Raw genomic sequence first — 19,934 nt, forward strand, 5'->3', positions numbered from 1 at the left:
ATTAATCACTGAACCAACGCATGAACGACATACTTCTGGCACTAAACGTAAAATACGACAGAATAATTTCTTCAAGAAATGTTTAAAAATAATTGAAACGTTCACGAAATCAATCGAAATAAGCAACATGTACATCGCGTTTTTCCGATTGTAACTCACAACCTCTATTATTTTTGTTCAATTTAGATGAGGTTTATCAACCTTTCGCAATAACTGTAAGATTTTTTATTTACAATAAACATGGGTGTAAATGTGTATATTTATTAAAAGACAAAAACTACTTTGATAACAAAAATTCTTCATAATCTAACCAAGTTATTTTGACTATCTTCCAATGAACCTAAACAATCAGACCGATTATAACAACTTTTCATTGAGCGAAGAGTAAAGAATCTTAGTGGACATTAATAATAAGTATTTATGTACATAAGATACTCATTTCTTAAGAAAGTAGAGTAGAGCAGTAGTGATTCAGTAGATTATCCACAACATTTGCCCTCTTTCCATAGAAAGAAGTTAAATTCTCAAGATTTTTTGATTTTCAGAAGACAAAAAGCCACAAATCTTAACTTATCTTAGCTAGGGTTAAAATTACAGATATTATCTTTTTCTCTCTTGGTTTTTCTATTACCCAAAGAATGGTCAATAATTTTCAATCATCACTGCAGTTATTATGAATCAGTTAACAGTTATTTGAATTTTTACACTCCTACAGAAATGATAAAAATTGAACTATATGTTCAATCGCACTGACTACATGTGTATCAAAAAGGAAAAAATTGCTCACATAATTAACTGAACTCACATTTAGATTATTACTTATATCTTCTTATTTTTATTAGGCCCTCATGAAGTAAGCTAGAAAGAGGAAAATTATGAATCAAAAGAAGAATAATTAAACATTTCCTTAAAGATTTGTTGTCTTTCGACAACTAAGCTCATTTGTATAACTTCGACCTAAATGTATTGTACGCACCTTCGATGATGTTATGAAAAATACTCGGGAGAATTACGTAATATTTTTTGATAAGTATTTCAATTATTTTGAAACTTAATGGAAAAAACAAACACGACCACACGAATTCTTGGTCTATTTCTTAAGATTAAACAAGTAAACATATCAAATCTTGTTATTAACAATTTAAGAAATCGTTAGGAAAACATCTTTTAATTGATCATCTTTGAGGTAAGTAGTTCATCAATTGTTGTTATTGACGAAAAAAAGTGATCATAAACCACTATTGTTCAAAGATGGCTCGAAACAATGATTATTATCGGATCATCATAATTACAATCAAACGAAAAATAATGCATGTGAAAAAAAAAATTGATTAATGTTAAAAAAATACTCAGTAGATCATCTTATTCTTTTCCAACGAGAATATTTACGAACGAAATTAGAGAAAAGTCTTATTTGAATTTAAGAAAAACACTGTAGTATCAATCATAATAATTTACTTCACAAGCAGGATCATTATGAAAGTCTGGAAGAAAACAATTAAAATAATTACGTTAATCATTGCAATAACAATACTAACGGCAATATTTATAATAACAATAGAGATGAGGATAACTACGAAAATAAGAATTATTATCATATTGATAATGACTGTGAAGAAGATGAAGATAATTATAATATTTATAATGGCAAAAAGAAATAATAAGATTATTATGGCGATTATTGGAATACAGATAATAACAACATGGGTGACTTCAATTAATTTCAATTGAGAAATGACTTAAAGATGAACTAGAGCCAGAATTCATATCCTATCCTCCGCTTTTAAGTTAGGACAAAATTTATCGGATGTTTCTGATCGTGATAGTATAGATGGTGTAAAAGACCCAGAGAAAAGACATGATCTCCACATCTTTATCTCTGTTCTGACTTCAATGAGTCGGCTGACTGAGAAGTCGGGAATTTGTGGACTGTATTTTTTAGGATATTTGGATGCTAGAACAGTCGAGATTTTTGAGCGGTATTAATGAATCGGCTGACACTATTTAACAGTAACAGTTAACGATTTATTAAACAACAAAGTAACAGTAACCAAAAAAAGAAAAGATAAGAGAGTCTTTGAATTGTCTGTAGTTGTGAATTTTCCTGTACTGGTTTCTGCACCAGGAGTCGTCTGATTTGCAATGTGTTTGCGTCAGTCACACAGACACAAGCGAGTTGTCCTGATGGATCTTGTGTGTGTGACTGTCCATGAGGCCGTGAGGCGTCTGTGCCGCCATCGTTCGAGCATTTTGCAACGAAGATGCTCATTCGGACCAGTTTGAGCCTACTGGCTAAATCAATGAATTCTCATATGTACCACTTGTCTGACATCCTATTATACTAAAGGCTTTCATACAATTGAGACGATAAGGCTGAGGATACGAATACGCATGTGTACAGACCAAGGTTTTACCATTTTGACATGCGCATCAAATTATTTACTATCTCCTGACGATAATTTGCCGTATGCGTTGCTGAGTATTTTTGCTCTGAGTGAGCTGCTGATGCATGCGCAAAAACTTTTCTTATTGTTCTCACTTGGAGGGCTCTAAGTCAGCGAGCCTAAAAAAATTAAAAAATAGTGTAATGCTGGACTTGTCCACCGGTGCGTCAGTCAACTCATAAGACCAATCGTCGGGAAGTATTTCCCTAACGGCCCTAGTGACGCCAATAAGCACGCGGTCGAGCACTTGTGTCAATACGCAGATTTGTGCTGTAAACTCACAGTCTTTGATTACAACTCAGTTCAGTCATCTCAGAAAAGATCTTACATGTGAACCATTAGAACCAGTCTCTACAGTGCCAGTGGTCCAGAAGAGTCAGTTGTAGTATTTTTGAGCGCAAAGCTGAGCTGGCGGCGACGCTATCGTGCCTCACGGACAGTCACACATATAGCACACGCGTGCACAACTCTGCTGTACTTCCGTGTCTGTCGCTAAAAGTCTGTATTAGATAATACGGATACGTGAAAAAATGGATCCTCAAATTTTTTTTGCACCACTAGCCACGGAACCCGGCGTTACTCGGGTTAAAATACATCGTATGATTAAGATAAGATTAAGATTCAGATTTCCCAGGTTCAACAAACAAGAGAGTGGAACATTGATTCAGCACTGACTGGACGTGTCTCCAGATTGCGGATAGAAGCATTGTCCGGGTAGTACTGAGTGGTGGCCTCGGTGACTGGAAGGCGTACCGAGTGCAACCACGAAAGAAGCTGCTTGCAATGGTAGTTTTGGATACGAATTTAAAAAATCAGTTGCGACAGATTATGTCGTTCTTGTTATTGCACCAAAGATACATGGAAATTATTTTCTTATGACGATGCTTATATTTCTCGAACCAATGCTACACATTAAGAGCATTTTCAGATTATACACGATAATACTAGAACTGAAAAAATTTGGTGAAAGTATATGTTATTCATAAAAATGCTTCAATTGTTATTAATTTATAGTTAGTAATTAACTATAACACTTGTATTACATCAAGAGAGATCTAAACTATAAGTGTATGCAAAAAAAATGTTTCCGAACTACGGGTTACATATTTATTTGAGTAAACCCAAAAATGACATATTTCAAGGTCAAGGTCTTAGAAGAGTTGCAAACTTGAAGCTAGAATTACCCTTATAGAAAACTTCGTATGGCTACGATATATTGAGTTGTTTTGAATAATTTATAGATAAACGTATTGTTATACTGTATAATAGTATCATACCTGCATTGAGTTCTCGTACCAAAGAGGACATTGCATTTGTAACGCTATCTGCTGCAACTAAGAGATCATTCCTTAAAGATTTTACGGGACAATTGTTTCCGTTGATGCTGTTACAGCTTGGAAGAGCAGTAGTTCTGAATGCCGATCTATAAATAAATGGACATAGTTCATATTTGTCTAGATCAATAGAAGTTAAACTTCATTAATAATTATGCTTTCTTCCCATTCTCTGAAATTATGTTCGTCTTGTGCACAATATATTGTAAAATAAATGTATGTCGCTGTTTAGTTCTTTTCTGATACAAGTTGAAGTCATTAATTTATCATATTTTACAATATGGTAAAGCAGTCAGGTAATATTAGTATACAATAATTTTGAAAATAACAATAAATTATTTACATCTTACAATTAATTTTATTGTCAAACTAGTTGCAGTAATTGAAATATCTAGTCAATATTGTCTTCATTTTTTAAAAAAATTTTTATTCTTTCGCTTAAAAGTATTTTAAATGATTAATCATTTCATTTATTTATTATTAGTTTTTTATTATGTAAAAAACGTCTCAACCAAAGTTGTTCAATTTTTGCTCATATCATCTTTATTACAATATCTTTCGAATAAATTTTTGTTGAAGTCGACGTCTTAATCCATTTTTACGATATCGGAAACGGAGAAATACTAACGTCCGTACGTACATACATACATACATGTATCAGATCGATATGTACAGCTAGTATTTACATAAATCTCAATTATCATTAGTATTTTTAATTTCAAAAATAATTAAGTCATGAGTACTGGGTTCATTAAATTGTATTTAATTATACATGTAACTGTACACAACAATTAGACGATTAAAGAGAAATATAATTTAAACGATACAACGGAGACGTTTGAAATCTTTCGGAAACCCCATTAACTTATAGTCCAAGAGCAGTGTGAATTCCTAATGCATCAATCTTAGAAGGATTAAAAAATTTTTTTTATGGCGTGTCTCGTAAAAAATTGACGAGAAGAGCATTTGTGCCAAATGTCATTGTTCGAAAATAATTTTTACTATTGATTATTAACAATTGAATTTGGCAAAGTGCATTTTTTGACCTTTCACTGCTTACGCAGCGAGAACCGTTCGTTTTTCGGAAAAAATGTAGATACCGTTTTTGTAAAGAATCAATTAAAATCCATGCTATCAATGAGAGTGTTTCAATGCCTATACAAGAAAAGAAGTTTTGGAATAATATTCATAATATAGAATTGTTACAACTGTACCTGAAAAGCTCTATAGAAGAATGTATAGCGTTGAACTTATTTTTGATGACAAAAATTATTATAAAGACTAATAATTACTCTTACAGATCTACAGATTTATTTAAATCTGTAGAAATTTAGAATATTTGTCATTGTATGACCGTGCAATCATTCACATTAATAATGCTGTGCTGGAAGGGCGTTATTTTGTAAAAATTGGTGATAAAAATGTACTATTGGCATAGATTCCAGACGTTTGGTTTAAAAGGTAGTAAAACAAGTATTATATTGACGTTTTTCAATGGATTACAGGAAATTATCATTTGAATTTATAACATTGATGAATTAAAATTCTCGATAAAATAATGAAACTACTTTGAGACAATTTGCATTTGTCAGATAATTTTTGTTACTGATTTGGAAAAATTTGAATTTAAAATGTAAACATGAATTTATATAGTAATACATTTTTTTTATCTATCAGGAATTAGGGATAGAATTCATGACTGGCAGAAGAAAAGTGATCATCCCAGTTCATCACTGGGTACTTCATTATAAGTTAGCATTTTGCTAAGTGTTACCAGCACTTCATTTTTTGACGGGTTCGTCATATACAAGCGGAATAGAAACTAAATTAAGAGCAATTAAAGCAAACCCATCAAAGTATTTACAAGATTTTGGTAAAAGTGAGTAACTATGAATAAATCTGTTTTGATATTATACAAAGAAGTCTATTACTGTTTAAATAATTATTTTAATAACAGTAAGTTTAATGATTTGTTATTTCTTCATAAAGATTATTGAACATAATTAAAAAATACTCCGAAAATATTTTGTCTGTGTTAAATTATATTCAATAATGTTACAGGTACTTGTCAATGGCAAATGAATAAAATAATACAGAATAGTGAAAAATATTTGATTGGAGTAGTGAAAAAAAATAGTAATTGTAAGACTTTTAACGAGTTAAGAACGTGGGAGTAAACAACTGGAAAATCAGAAATTGTTAATGATCTGTCTCCAACAAGTGCAACAATATCTCTGCACATTTTACAAGCATTTTATATCACCAATAAAAAAATTTCATTACTTGAGCCACTTCGTCAAAACGTGAATCCATTGAAATTTGGGAACAGTATAACAAACAGTATAAACAAATTTAGGACAACTAATACCACAACAAGTAACAAATCTATATCCTCCAATTGATAATTTACCACCACCGTGTGATTGTAAGAAATGTTCGAACAGTTGTCAATGTAAGAGTTTTAATGTTTTGTATTGTGCATTTTGTACCTGTGTTGAAAAAAAATCTTGTGAAAATTATATTTTTATATAAATAAAATAATATTTTTTTCAATGAAAAAATTGAAATCATAATGACAATACTAATTCGGAGTCAATAAATAGATCCAAGAAATTTTTAAAAATTAAAAGAGAAAAATTTCAATTATTAAATTATATTTAAATCAAATAAAAAAATTATAGTGAAATTGTATAATTTGAAAAATAAATAAATGAAGAAATAAGTATATTGCTGAATTATTTAAAAACTTATATAATTGAATAACATCAAGTTTTATGTGCGAGCGGCGGCATAGCCAGTGGTGCGCATTCAAAAATGAGCTTCATTTTAATAAAAAACATTATTCTGTGTAAACTATTGAGGGTAGAAAAAAAAAAAATTTTATTGGAATCCTAGCGCGATTCTAAATAATTTATATGGATAATTTTTCCATCTCAGATTAATAGATTTTGAGATATTTAAGAAAATATATCTGAAAGAACGTAGCACGCAAACGGCGTACAGACTGCGCTCGAACGTAAGTGAGACAGACCATAGGTTATAACTGCGTACAAGTGAGAGACCCGATCAATCGGAGCATTAACAATACATTTTATTTCAATTTCATAATAAATAGTTGAAATACAAAAAAATACTTTAAACAAAAGTTGTAGCCAAGATTATAAAGAACATTTTTTTTAAAGAATTTTCTTTGTAAAATTAACGATATGGCTTGTTCAGCAGTTTAAAGTATAAATTTGCTAATAATAAAAAATTGACCACAAACATTAAAAAATAAACTTGGTACTCGTGATCCCCACCTAAAAACTATAAAATCGCGTTGGAAAATCAAGTGAACACCCAAATGTATATGGGCTTCTATCTAAAGCCAATGGACTAGTTAGTCTTCGTTGATCGTTCAAGCTATTCATTGATTTGTCGATGTATCGAATAAAAAAAGTACTTTGTCACAACAATTGATAATATTTGGTGTTGATTTTGTGCATTCGGTATTATCATCCTCCAACTTAACCATCAGGAGTCTACATTTGGTAATCCTGGAACGAACATTCCATCGTAGAGAGTTATTTATCGTCTGCAAAGATACAACCAAGGTATTCCTAGTGAATATTGGCTGACCAACTGCCAACATTTGCTCAAAACTCAAGCAATTTTAAACAATCCACTTTTGGTGAGATAATCTGATTCATTTTTGCTTTTCTTAAAGCTTATGATAGAAAGAAAGTTCCACTATAGACATCACAGTAGTTCAACGAGCAACTTAGATAGTCACCCTATAACTTTACCATGAGCTGAGGTTGACTTCTACTAGTAAGGTTCGCTACAGATGATTGCAATAGCCAACAACGCTACTCAGGTAATCATCTGGTGGCCTGAGAAGTCAACGTTTTGTTTTGTACTCAAGAAAAAAACCGTAACGTTTCAAAAAGTCACTCTAGTTCAGCAGCGACTCGAGTGATAGCTAAATCGATGAAACTATTCTATTTCTGCTCTTCTCAGTAAAATTCTACTCTTCCAATAAGCATACATGAGTATAAGCTATTTAATGACATTTGTTCTACTTTAATTAAAAGTTTTCATTCACGACTACAAGGAGAGCTGTTTGACTTACTACAATAATCCATCTAAAAATTCTATAGAAAAGAAAAGTTGCGTTCGAGTTCAAGCATAGCTCACTTTTTTATACAGCATGAACGAATATCTCTGATTATCACAACGTACACAAGAGAGTAAGAACACATATTCAATCATCAGAACATAAGTGGAAACGTTCGAACACATAATGTAACGTTGAAACATATTCTTGTTCGACAAGACCATAATTTAGAATATTGGACGATTAGAGCATTAAAAAAAATTCTAAGAATGCATTCTTCATTATTAGAACATAGACCGGAACATTAGAATACATATTCGACTATTCGAACATAAGTAAGTTTGTTAGAACATATATTTAATCATTTAAACATAAGTTAGAACGTTTAATTGCATGATTCAACGTTAAAACATCTTGACGAACATTAAAACATAAATAAGTTGTTATAAACACATGTGTTATGGTCAAAATATATGTGTGAACTTTAAAACACATAATTTATTATTGAACCATAAGTTGAATCGTTGATATACATATTAAAACATTTTTTTTATCTTATAATGAGAACGTGATGCTTTCATCACAAAATAAATAAAAATTTTAATCAACTCTTAGTAAAATTACTAATTATTAATTTAGAAATTTAAATTATTAAATTACAAATTACTTTTGTATTTAGTAATTTAGCGAAAAAAATTTTAAATTGTAATTGGATCTAAGAAATTACAAATTACATTATCAATTGATAATTTTAAAAATAAAATTATCAATTAATACTGTTACAGAAGTAATTGATAATTTCTTTTTTCTGATAAACAATTTCCTAGTAGTTGAGTAATGTGTAATTGAAAGTACTCTTTTTGACGATCCCTGGCTAGTATTAAACATTTTTGTTTTAAAATGAATAGATTTATCAATACTTTACTCGTTTAAATAAAAAAAGACTTGAAGTTACTCCTTTCCTTTAGTAAATGGGATCTATGATAATGGTAATAAGTGGATAACATTTTTTTAGAAAAATTCTACTTTTTAAGTCTATGAATGCAGATTGTTCGATTATTTCAATAGCTTTACACAACGATGATACATGTTTATTTACCTACATTTACACCCAAAAACTTCCATAATTTCAAAGTATATGTTTTAATGAAGGAATTTTAAACATTTTACTAAATTCAACTATTAGATAATTTTAAATCTCAATTTCTAGTAGATGATGACCATCATCATGATACTTAATTAGTAAAAAGGTTATCATCGAATGAAAGTCAATTCATCCTTAGATTGAAGTGAAATCTGATTTATAAGTAACCAATTATCCTTCATGTACCAATTATAAATTTATTTGTTAAATTGTAGCGCAACTGTTCTGACTTGGTGTATCCCAAATCAAGTCTTGGGTGTGCATCAGTCAACAGACTGAACCAATCAGATTGAATCAATGCTTTTGTGGACTAGGGTACAACTCTACGGTCCTAATGACACCAACAAGCACGCAGTCAGACTCTTGTGGCAACAGTTAGCTCCGGGCGTTTTACACAGGCGAATCTATAGTTGCTTCAACATCGACAAGTTCATTCTGTCACAAGATGGAGATAAAGATGTTTACTTTCGTGGAAGGTGGCGAACTCCGGCGTTCCAGGAGCCTGAAACATTCATTAATTGCTTCACGTTTGAGAGTATTCCCTACTGTTGTTGTGAAAGGTCACCGCAGTCATTAATAGCCTTTCAGTACCCTAGTGGAGGCAACCGTGATGCCCTGCCTTGCCAACCACCCGATTCATACTTTTACTCACAAGTTGCATATCAGTGGCACTGAAAATCGCGAGGGGGCCGAACCTGATTGTGCATCAGTGGTCGACGCCGGCACTAAAGTTCGAACAGCGTCGACATGCAACGGGCAATCGAGTGCTTGCCACCAATATCCTACCAATCATTCTAATACAGTCTCATCCCAATTACCTTGGAGACGACTACTCAGTGGACACGAGCAATATATTAATACAGAAGAACTTCACAAGGACCAAGAAGGTGTTTTATTGCTAGCGAAAAAGCACCAACAACCTTCCAAGAAGTTGAAGTTGACAACAAGCCCTGAGAATTCTTCAATTGGTGAGCGTACAGTCCATTGTTTCATGTTAATCGAGGACAAGAGTGATGCTACCCATATTTTTGTAATTCTCAGTATCTCTTACTTCAAACTGTCAATTATATTTCTGTCGAGAAAGCGCGGCTCACAATGAGTCGATGTAAGTACCTTTATTTACATATTTATAACACTTAAGGATATATATGTTTTTTTTATTAAAAATAATAAAAAATCTATAACTCAAAAACTATTCATTATTTTTTAACGAGACTAATTTCAATCAAAAGAGCATAGAAAATTACAAGATACGCGCATTTGCAAAATTTTAAAATAACATTAAAATCAATGCCAAAAAAAAATATTCCCTTTTTGCCTAGGTATGTATTAAAATGAAGAAGATTAATTATTTATTTATTGCACATGTTACATACATGATAATCATTTTAAAAATGTTTAAGACACAATAATTTTTTACACCATGCACAACAGATATTTGCAATACTTTTACATCCTGGAATTTCACAATGAGACTTACAGTTATCTCCATATGCAAAATTGACTGGATTTTCAAATTAATATGGTTCAATATATGCATTACTACTTTTAAGCCATAAATAATGAAAAAGGTTAATTTATCGTAGAGACAAGAGTTGAGTATGAGTCAGTGATGGTATTTTAATAATAATAATTCTCAAGCGTTAATTTAAATTATCTTCTCGTAATGGGACACTGTCTGAAAAATGTCTTACAAAGTTTTTCCATATTCTAAACCCAAAAACATCTAATGGTTGGGAATAATCATTTTCTTAATTTCTTTATCTGGTAGTTTGGCAGACGTGACAGCTTCAGAACAATGTCCAGTCCATGAATCAATCAAAAGTAAAATTTTTTTTCCGTCATTTGAAAAGAATACATCCTTCAACCAGATTTAAAAGTAATCTCAAAAAAAATTAATATGTCAACCTCCAGAATATATCATATGATATAATATTTGAATTAGATTGTTCACTTAAAGGAAGTTTTCCAGATTTCGATATTTCTACGTGTACATTATCTGGTCTAAATAGCGATGCTTCTACCCGTGGACCAAGTTTTCCAGTTGATTCTTTGAACACAAGAAAAAGGGGAGTGAGAAGTTTTCCATTAGCTGATACCATTGATTGTATAGTATAACTGTGAGTTGTCTAAGAAACTGATTGAACTGTGCACTCTATTTTTTTTTCTCCTTCTGTAACTAAAGTCCTCTCTGAATGTACTTTTATTTAAAAGCCACCCCGATCTGAATTAGAGATGCTGTCTAAACTATATGATTGAATTTTCGATTTTACATCGTTAACGAACACTTTTGTTCTTTGTTTTAATATTTTACGATCTTCAATCGTTTTCGGTAATATGAATTCAATAATGTCCATTTTCTTAAATCGGAATCATGGACAATCATCTCAGCATTGATGTAGTTTTAAAATTTTTTAACGTATATTTGCAAATTTGAGCTATTTTTCCTTTGTATGTTCCACCTTAGTTCAATTGATGTGCCCAGTGTTTTAATTGTCGAGTAGACTGTACTTTTCTGAATTTTTGCTTAACACTATCGATACTTAAATTCTTCTGCTTACCACTCCGCCAATACTCAACTGTTCGCAATTTATAATCATGACTTAAGCTCTCTTTATCAGTAGTATATGCTCCATCAGACACTCTTGGTTCATGGGTTGCAGATGCATATTCTTCGTCTTCTATAATTTCTGGTTTCCAATCTTTACATGGTTCTTTAAAATGTCATGAATTCTCCTCTATCATTTTGATATCAATATACTCATTCATTGCATTCAATGTATTTTCATCATTTAGAGGCGTCTCTATAATTTTTATAGTTTGAAATGTTGTTAAAAGTAAGAGAATAACATTAAGGGGGTTTACTTTGATTTTCACCTATTGAGTGTTACACAATTTTATACATATATAAAATAATGACGATTAATCAAAATTAAAATGAATGCAAGACGTAAAAATATCCATTTACTATAGTATTTAAGATAAATGCAAAAAAAAAAATGTTACAATTTCTAAATGATCAAAATGTGTAACATTCGTTCGAAATGCTGGCATTGAATAATCCATATATTACAATTACACAAATAATTTTCCTCAAAAATAGTTTATCAGTAACTGTGATAAAAATTATATCTATGTTTGCCCGCATGACGATATTTAAAACGAGAATTAATTTACCAGACTTTAATCATTTTTTTTGCAAAAACTATCAATTTGTGAATATAAGTTCCCATATTAGATCTTTCTATTTATTTTTTTACATAACATATATCCGGCTTCGCTATAAGTTACAGGACACTCTGTATAGAGAAAAATTTACGGAACTGTGCGAGCAAGCATCAATTTCTTTTTTTGAATATAATTTTATTATTTTTCGCGGTCATTATACATAAAAACTATTGAATATTGAAATCATATGTAGTACCTTAACTTAATAATACTACCGGAACATTTACTTTTACTTTACTTATCCACATATATGTGCCGACACACGTGAGTCGCACGCACATGTCCATGCAGCAGAAAGAGATCCTATGCCTATAATTTTCTTATATTTATACATAAAAAATACGCTTTTAGATAACCTCAGACTTTCAAGCGCGAAATATATTCGTGCCATTGAATGAAAGGTAATGCTGTTTGAATTTTCATAATACGTTCGTAAGTTAAGCAATAATCAAATGATGAAAATGTTGGACATAGAGAATGAAAAAGAATCTTTTGAATATTTCAATTCAACTTTTCTTAACTTTTCTTCCAATATCCAATTCTGAGTTAATCAGAGACACTTACATGTGGTAGTCCTCAAACTGAACTTATCTTCATTTTTTCCCTTTTTGGAATAAGGCCTAGTTCACTTGACGTGTGCAGTCGTCCTAAATTATCTCCCACCCTAAAACAAATCCTTTTACTGTTGTTGTTTGAGGTATAATCTATCCGACGCGTGCAAACATCATTCAACAAGAAACTTAGCTCCTCTCTTTTCAAGTAATTTCTGGCATGTCCGTGTTGCTGAGGGAGGCAGATGCGAAAATTCATTTTTTTCCTCTTTCCTTGACGAAAAAGTCAAGCTTTTGATAGACAATTCAAAGACTTAGTTTCCGGTGAACTCATACCAGACATTTTCAGACATACTCTCTTTGTTACCTTTATTTGTTACTGTTAATTTAGTAATCAATGAATAGTCGTTATTGTTATTGTTAAATAGTGTCAGCCGAATTAATTAATTCTCAAGTTTGAATAATCAGCTGACAGGAATTTTGGCGGCCATCTTGGCATTCGGTCGACCGAATAATCAATAATTCTCATGCTAGTCACTCAATTGACTAAAATTCAGTGTCCATTTTGACTACTGAAGTCCCTGTCACCATTCATTTTGTTTTCGTTGATCTTTCCACGGCTTTTTTTAGTCATGCAATTAAAATCTATTTTTCTTGAGTTAATCAGTGAAGTTTGTGACATTCTGAGTATCGAAAAGCAATCAGCTACTTATTCATAAGATAGATCAAATAATATTTCTGGACAATTCTTGGTAAATTCAATTGATTAAGTTCAAATTCATTTTGCATTGCGTGCAAAGCTAACGCCACGTGCACAATCATAATTTTGCTTGACTTGAGAAGTGTGTTGAGCTCTTATGGGGGGTCAATAATACCAAACACACCAAATCAAGCCATCTTTTGGACATTCGATTATCATTCAGTGATTCTTAATCAATATTCTCTTATTATCGAGTGACTTTTAAGCGACATTTATTCAGCTTTAGTGACTACATTTTGTACAGTGTGATTATTGTTTATTGATAGTGCTACTAAATAAAGATTAATATATTTTTGTACACCTGACTTCTCAATGGTTCTGTTGTGGCCTAATCATTCCTCTCTGAATTTGGCTAGGCTCATTTCAAATCAACATTTTGTCAGTACATACAATTATGAAAAAGAAAAGTCAACTTCATAAAGTACTAGCTAATATCCACCCGTTTCGTTCGGCTTACCATTAATTTTGATTGTGAAGCCTAGGTGTATAAGAATTGCTTGAATTTTTGTTAAAGATAAACGTAAATCTGAAATTTTATTATAGTGATTAGTGCATGTAATGCAATTGATATCTCATTGCTTATCTGGAGGTGAATTAGATGAATCATGTAAGCATGGGAGTTTTGTATCTCATTAATTCTATGAATTTATAAAATAGTTAAAACTGTCATAAATTACATATTTTGCTCCGAATGATGTCTCAATGAAATATTCTACTTCTCACTATTTTTATGAGCTTTTTTTATATTAAACTTTTCTATACTTAAAAAAAAAAATAGCCTCGGAGACAAAGAAAAGATTGTAGAATGCAGCTTTTTGGCATAGAAAGTAATCAAAAATTTTCACAATTATTTATGTTGCGTCAAAGAGCTTTTTCAGAAGAAAGTAAAAGAAAACATTTTTACTTAAAAACACACAACTTTAGTTTTTCTTCCAAAATGCATATTTTTTGTCATTTTTTCGTTTTATTTTCATTACCAACACGATACTTCAGTTAATATTCTACCTCTAGGATATCTTTTTCAGTATTTGGCTAGTCTTGTTTTTTTTTAAATTTTCTTACTTTGCGTATTGAAGCATTCTCCTCAGAGTAATATAATAATGCACGCAGAAACTCATCACATCATGTTTGTGAATATTAAGCCATCAACTGTTGCATTATAAACATTACGGTTTTCAATGTTTTGTGAAAAATAAAATTCTATGTTCTTTAAAAATCAAAAGATATGATTGTTTGGATGAATTGACCGTAAGTTTTGATATTTACACGTTGTGCCTGCGGCTTCTCTTTAATTGATCGAGAAGCATCAGTATCAAAAGCTTTTTGACATTTCGCACAACTTGAAATTCTTTTCATAGCTCTTATTTTTTTACAAAAGAAACCACAAACGTAGCATAGTACACAATATTTGACTACTACCGTATTATAATCGTGATCAAAAATTTCATCACATTCCCATTCACTATAAGTTTTTAAATTATTCAATTTTAATTTTAATCGATCAACATAAGTCGAATTTAATCATTTTGCTTCAGGCGAGTTGATTTTTTTGAAGCCTTCGAATGATATGCGTGACGATTGAATCTGAACATTTAAATTCACATTTTCTGTACAATTCCGAAATTTAGGTGGTTTTAGTAATTTATACATAGATATTAAATGATATATTTAAAGCAATATTCGAAGGGTTGGGTGATCGTTGTGGCAGCTAGGTTGTCTAATACTGCCAAAAAATTTCTGAAAAAACATTCACACTTTAATATACATATTTTATAGGTAACATAATAAAAGATTAAAATAATTAAGAAGTAAATAAACACCACTAACCTCTGAACAATCTTGATTTATTTTTGCCGTTAAAATATATTTGAAATTGCATTTAGTTAATAGATACTATGACAGAGCAATTACTGGATGTAATGTTACTCGGAGCCCATCTGCAGTTTGATGAGATAAAAAATTATTAATGGAAATATCTTTTTCATCCAGTTCTCTTTCCTATGTATCAAGCCAGTTAATATTGTCCTTGAAAATCTGAAAAATTACATAAAATTTTTGATAGTTTATTTGTTTCTCAGATTTGTAAGAAGTAAAAAACTATTCACGTATAAAATGTATGTTACTTCATAGTCTTTGCTATCAAGTTGAATTCCTTTCTTAGAGAATTTTCGATTTAATGCATCAAAAAAATCGTTTATTCTCAAGGTAAAAAATATTGTAGATTCAAAATTTTCAAATGATTCACCACAATCCATATATAGTTTTAATCCACAAACCACTGATATACTGAGAATCCAATTAAAATATTTACATTTACATTTAATAAAAATATGTAAATGTTAAAGTATCAATATTAAGGCGCCTCGAATGGAGTTTACCTCGCTTTATTCCTTGTATCGTTGTTGCGCGAATCTCTCCCTGTTGGTATTTTTTTATTTTATTTATTTATTCACCTAAAATTAGTGCGCAAAGGTCCATATACTTCCATGTATTTAGATTTTTTCGCTCGAGGCGCCTTAATATGATAATTAAATTATTGATCAACAAAAAAAGTTTTGACACACTTTAGAAGCATATAATAGGCGAATTTTGAAAAAATAAGTTAGATTTTTATGATTAGCAGTTATAGCAGGATACACAAGAAGATCATCGGGATTTTTAATGTCTTCAGAAAAAAATTTTTTAAGAATTTCTATTCTACCTCCTTCTCACTTATCTTTATTTTATTTTTATTTTTATCACAAAAAAATTTATGAGTATTTTAGAATCAATTTTATTTGAATCAACAAAAATTTTTTTACTGTAAAAACTTTTTTTGAGAAAGAACATTTTTGATACATTTAATTGAGTGGGGTGCATCCGAAATAGCATAAATGACGCAATTTTCATGTAAAAGATAGAATAAACAATAACTCAAGTTATCGATTTTTCCTGATATCCCAAACAGAGTCCACATGCTTTTATTTGTTTTTACGCCATCACAAACTAACCCATGCACTTTACCGTTCACTTTCTCTATTTCTATAATAGCTTTGAGAACTAAAAATGCTAATATGTGACTAAGTATTGTACCTCCAACAGCAAATACAGCAACAGATTGATGAAAATTAGCCATCAATGATAAATATGAAAACTAATGCATGATCAGCTTGATTTTCAGTAGTATTCTTCAATGCATTTCTATCTCTGTAATCCTTTAAACTATCAAACATTGTCTTAACATTGACTACAATACTTGTCCGTACCTGTATTTTATCGAATACAAGGATTCTGTGCTCACAAATTTTTGGCAGTACTTCTAGATCTTTCTTGAATAACTTAAAAAATTGTTCATGAAACCATAGCCAGTATTTGTCATTAGTAAATATTTACACATAGTTAGTTTAGCAGGCAATGGGAGAATTTTGTTTTCTTTCGAAAAATTATATGTTGAGCTGCTGCGGATACACAATAACGAATATATTAAAGCCAATGATCACTGTACCTATGGTTTATAAGTGATTTTTTAGACCGTAAAGTGATGCACTCCATGATTAAATTAACCTGACAATAATTCAAAATTGAATTAGTGGATCATTAATTAAAGATTTTTATTATTCAAGAATTGAAAGAAACTTTCTGATATACAATTTCGTTATGTATAAATCATGAAATTACATTCCATATCTACAATTATTGACTAAAAAAGAAACTACAATACAAAGTTGATGATTTTCTTCCAAAAAAATATGATTTATATCAATTATTTGTAGTGAAGTAATCTGCATTCGTTGAAGAACATAAATATTTTCAACAAATTGCAATTAGTTATAATTATTACATTGTAAAAATCAAGTTTTTGATCATGCTTACTTGTGGCGATAGAAAATTCAGTTCTCCGATTTTTTAACTTCCCAGTGGGAAGTTATAGTAATAAGTCCGATTTTGCGAATTTTGACATATCTCCACGTTTTAAGGTCCCCAGAGTCGAATGCGATCGTTTTCCAGTGCACGTCTGTATGTACGTATGTGCGTATGTGCGTATGGGCGTTCGGAATTATTTTACACCTCGATTATCTCGAGAACAAAAAATGATATCGATGTGGGACCAATTGCATTCGACGCGTAACTATGTAACTTAGAATTAATTAGATTTTTAGCAAAATCAGTCCAGCTATTTTCTTTGCAGAACCAAAAAACTAGCAAAAATGGAAAATGACCTGAATTTCTCAATTTATAAATTATACCATTTTTTACACAAAATTTCGAAATCTTTAAAAAATTTTTTCTTTTACTGAAATAAAGTAACTAACCATATCGAATGAATAAAAACAGACTCATTTCGTTTATGACAATTCCATGTGTTATAAAGAATGGAAACGGGTTCTATTCGAATTGTTTTTTCATTTTTTTCACTGGGAAGTTGGTCATGTGGACCTTTCGGGTCGCACCCAGACTACTGCAGAGCACTGATATTCTAATTTTGTTTCTAGTATTAAGTAACAAAATAACACGTTTTCTTCCCGACTTTGATTTAGTTGTGGTAGATTTTTGTTTACAATTAAGATGTCTAATAAGTGTGTTTTATGGAGACAAACAAGACTTACAACTATTAATAATTAATAAAGAATTATTATGGAAACTTCGGGACCCCCTGCACATATATTCATTTTATCCTCCATTTCTTATAATAATTATTTTCCTTTTTTATTTTCAGGATTTTCTATTTCACGATTTTTGATAATTCTGTTTCCAAAAAAATGGATACTTCTGATTGTTGATTAAGTGCGATCTGTTGAACACGAATTTTTAATTACAAATGATATATTAGACAAATATGATAATATGATTATATACTAAAATTCAATACTTGTTTCTTGAGAGCAGGAACTAAATTATTTCTACATGTAGGTGTTAATGTTTCACTTATTTTACAAAAAAAAATTTTCCTTGGCGATGATTTTACAGGAAATCCCCATTCCTTATTAGGTAACTGGGTATTCACTATATGATTATAAATTGCATCAAATGATTGCTCAGCTTTATTGATATTAGTTGTATTTGTATTAGATTCCAAAAAGTTTGAGTTATTTTCACTGAATGTATCATTAACAGGAGAATCACTTATTCCATTATTTTCAATAGAATCATTTTGTTTAGCATTATTGATTGGAGTTATGTTCATGTTAGATTCAAAAACGTTCGAGTTATTTTCAGATTTGTTAATAGAACAACAATTTTTTTTTTACCGGGAATATCATTTTCTATTGGTAAGGCTCCTCTGTTTAATTTTGGTTCTTTCAAAGTATGCTTACAGAATAGAAGTAAAGAAATTAATTCTTATTTCTTAAAAATTGATTCCAAGGTTATGTAAATTTATATTCTAATGACTAATATATAAAAACTAAAAAACTTACCTGACACAAAATTTTGCTGCCATCACGAATAATATCGAAAAAAGTGTACATCTTCTGGCTTTAAATGTTTTTTACATATAGAAGAATTATTTGTAAGGCAAAGCTTGAAATTTTTAACCATTTTTCTGGTTCAACCGGATTTTTTTAAGAAGCAAAAACACCCATTTTTCCATTAGATTTATAGTACACACTTGTACAATTTGGCACAGAACATTGTCTAAAGATTTTTAAAAAGTATTTCTTAATTTCATATAACAGAGTAAAACTTTTTTTATTTCTAATCTTCTGTAATATATGCACACACATATTCGTTACATACACTTTCCAACGCTCCATTCTCACTAGAGAACCTAGCGGATTTTCAATAAAATAAGACGTTAATGATCCTCGGCCCCTCCGTAATCAAAGGATAGGCATTGAACGTGTATCCCCGTATCTGTCTTAAGGCGCAGGTATACGCGTCCCGGAAGACGCCACCGCGAAGAGAGCAGAGTTATAATTTCCGACGTGAGAAGCAAGGATCGCACACCGTAGAGTAGCGTCATTGGTGAATTTTGTGACTGTTTCACGATATTTTAATAACTCCATATAATTTATTTGGGTTCAAACTTTAAATTTATTTTATTAATATTAATTTTACGAATTTGTGTTAAAATATGTTGTTATAATATATTTGGTTACAAAAAAGGCGAAAGCAATTATATTTGAATGGCTATTCGTACTCAAAAAAAACGCATTAAGAAAAATAGTGTCACGTGGAGCTGCGTGGAGTATTTTACCAGTGTTGCTAGTTAATGTCCATACGAATTTGGAAAATCTCTTTGGTTCGTTTGCTTCATTTTTCTTTTTTCAAGTAATTTTTTTTTTCGTGGACATTAAGTAATTATAGTATAATTTGAATGTAGGTTATGTTACTGAAGCAATACCCGTACATGAGCAAAGAAAGTGCAAAATAAATTACGATAACACAGACAAAGAAAT

General features: G+C 30.6%; 1 protein-coding gene across 4 annotated transcripts in view; it reads right to left on the minus strand.

The window, feature by feature from the left end:
- LOC118070371 (dystrobrevin beta) overlaps nucleotides 1-19,934 on the minus strand; it is a 300,960-nt gene that overhangs the window by 2,044 nt on the left and 278,982 nt on the right. For all 4 annotated transcript variants that reach the window (XM_035088930.1, XM_035088929.1, XM_035088931.1 and 1 more), the window contains one exon: nucleotides 3,722-3,867. In XM_035088930.1, coding sequence (XP_034944821.1) covers nucleotides 3,722-3,867 — 146 coding nt within the window. The remainder of the gene's footprint in view (nucleotides 1-3,721; nucleotides 3,868-19,934) is intronic.

This window comes from Chelonus insularis, unplaced genomic scaffold (genome assembly GCF_013357705.1).
Source record: "Chelonus insularis isolate UGA/USDA-ARS -01 unplaced genomic scaffold, ASM1335770v1 contig_57_pilon, whole genome shotgun sequence".
NCBI lineage: Eukaryota > Metazoa > Arthropoda > Insecta > Hymenoptera > Braconidae > Chelonus > Chelonus insularis.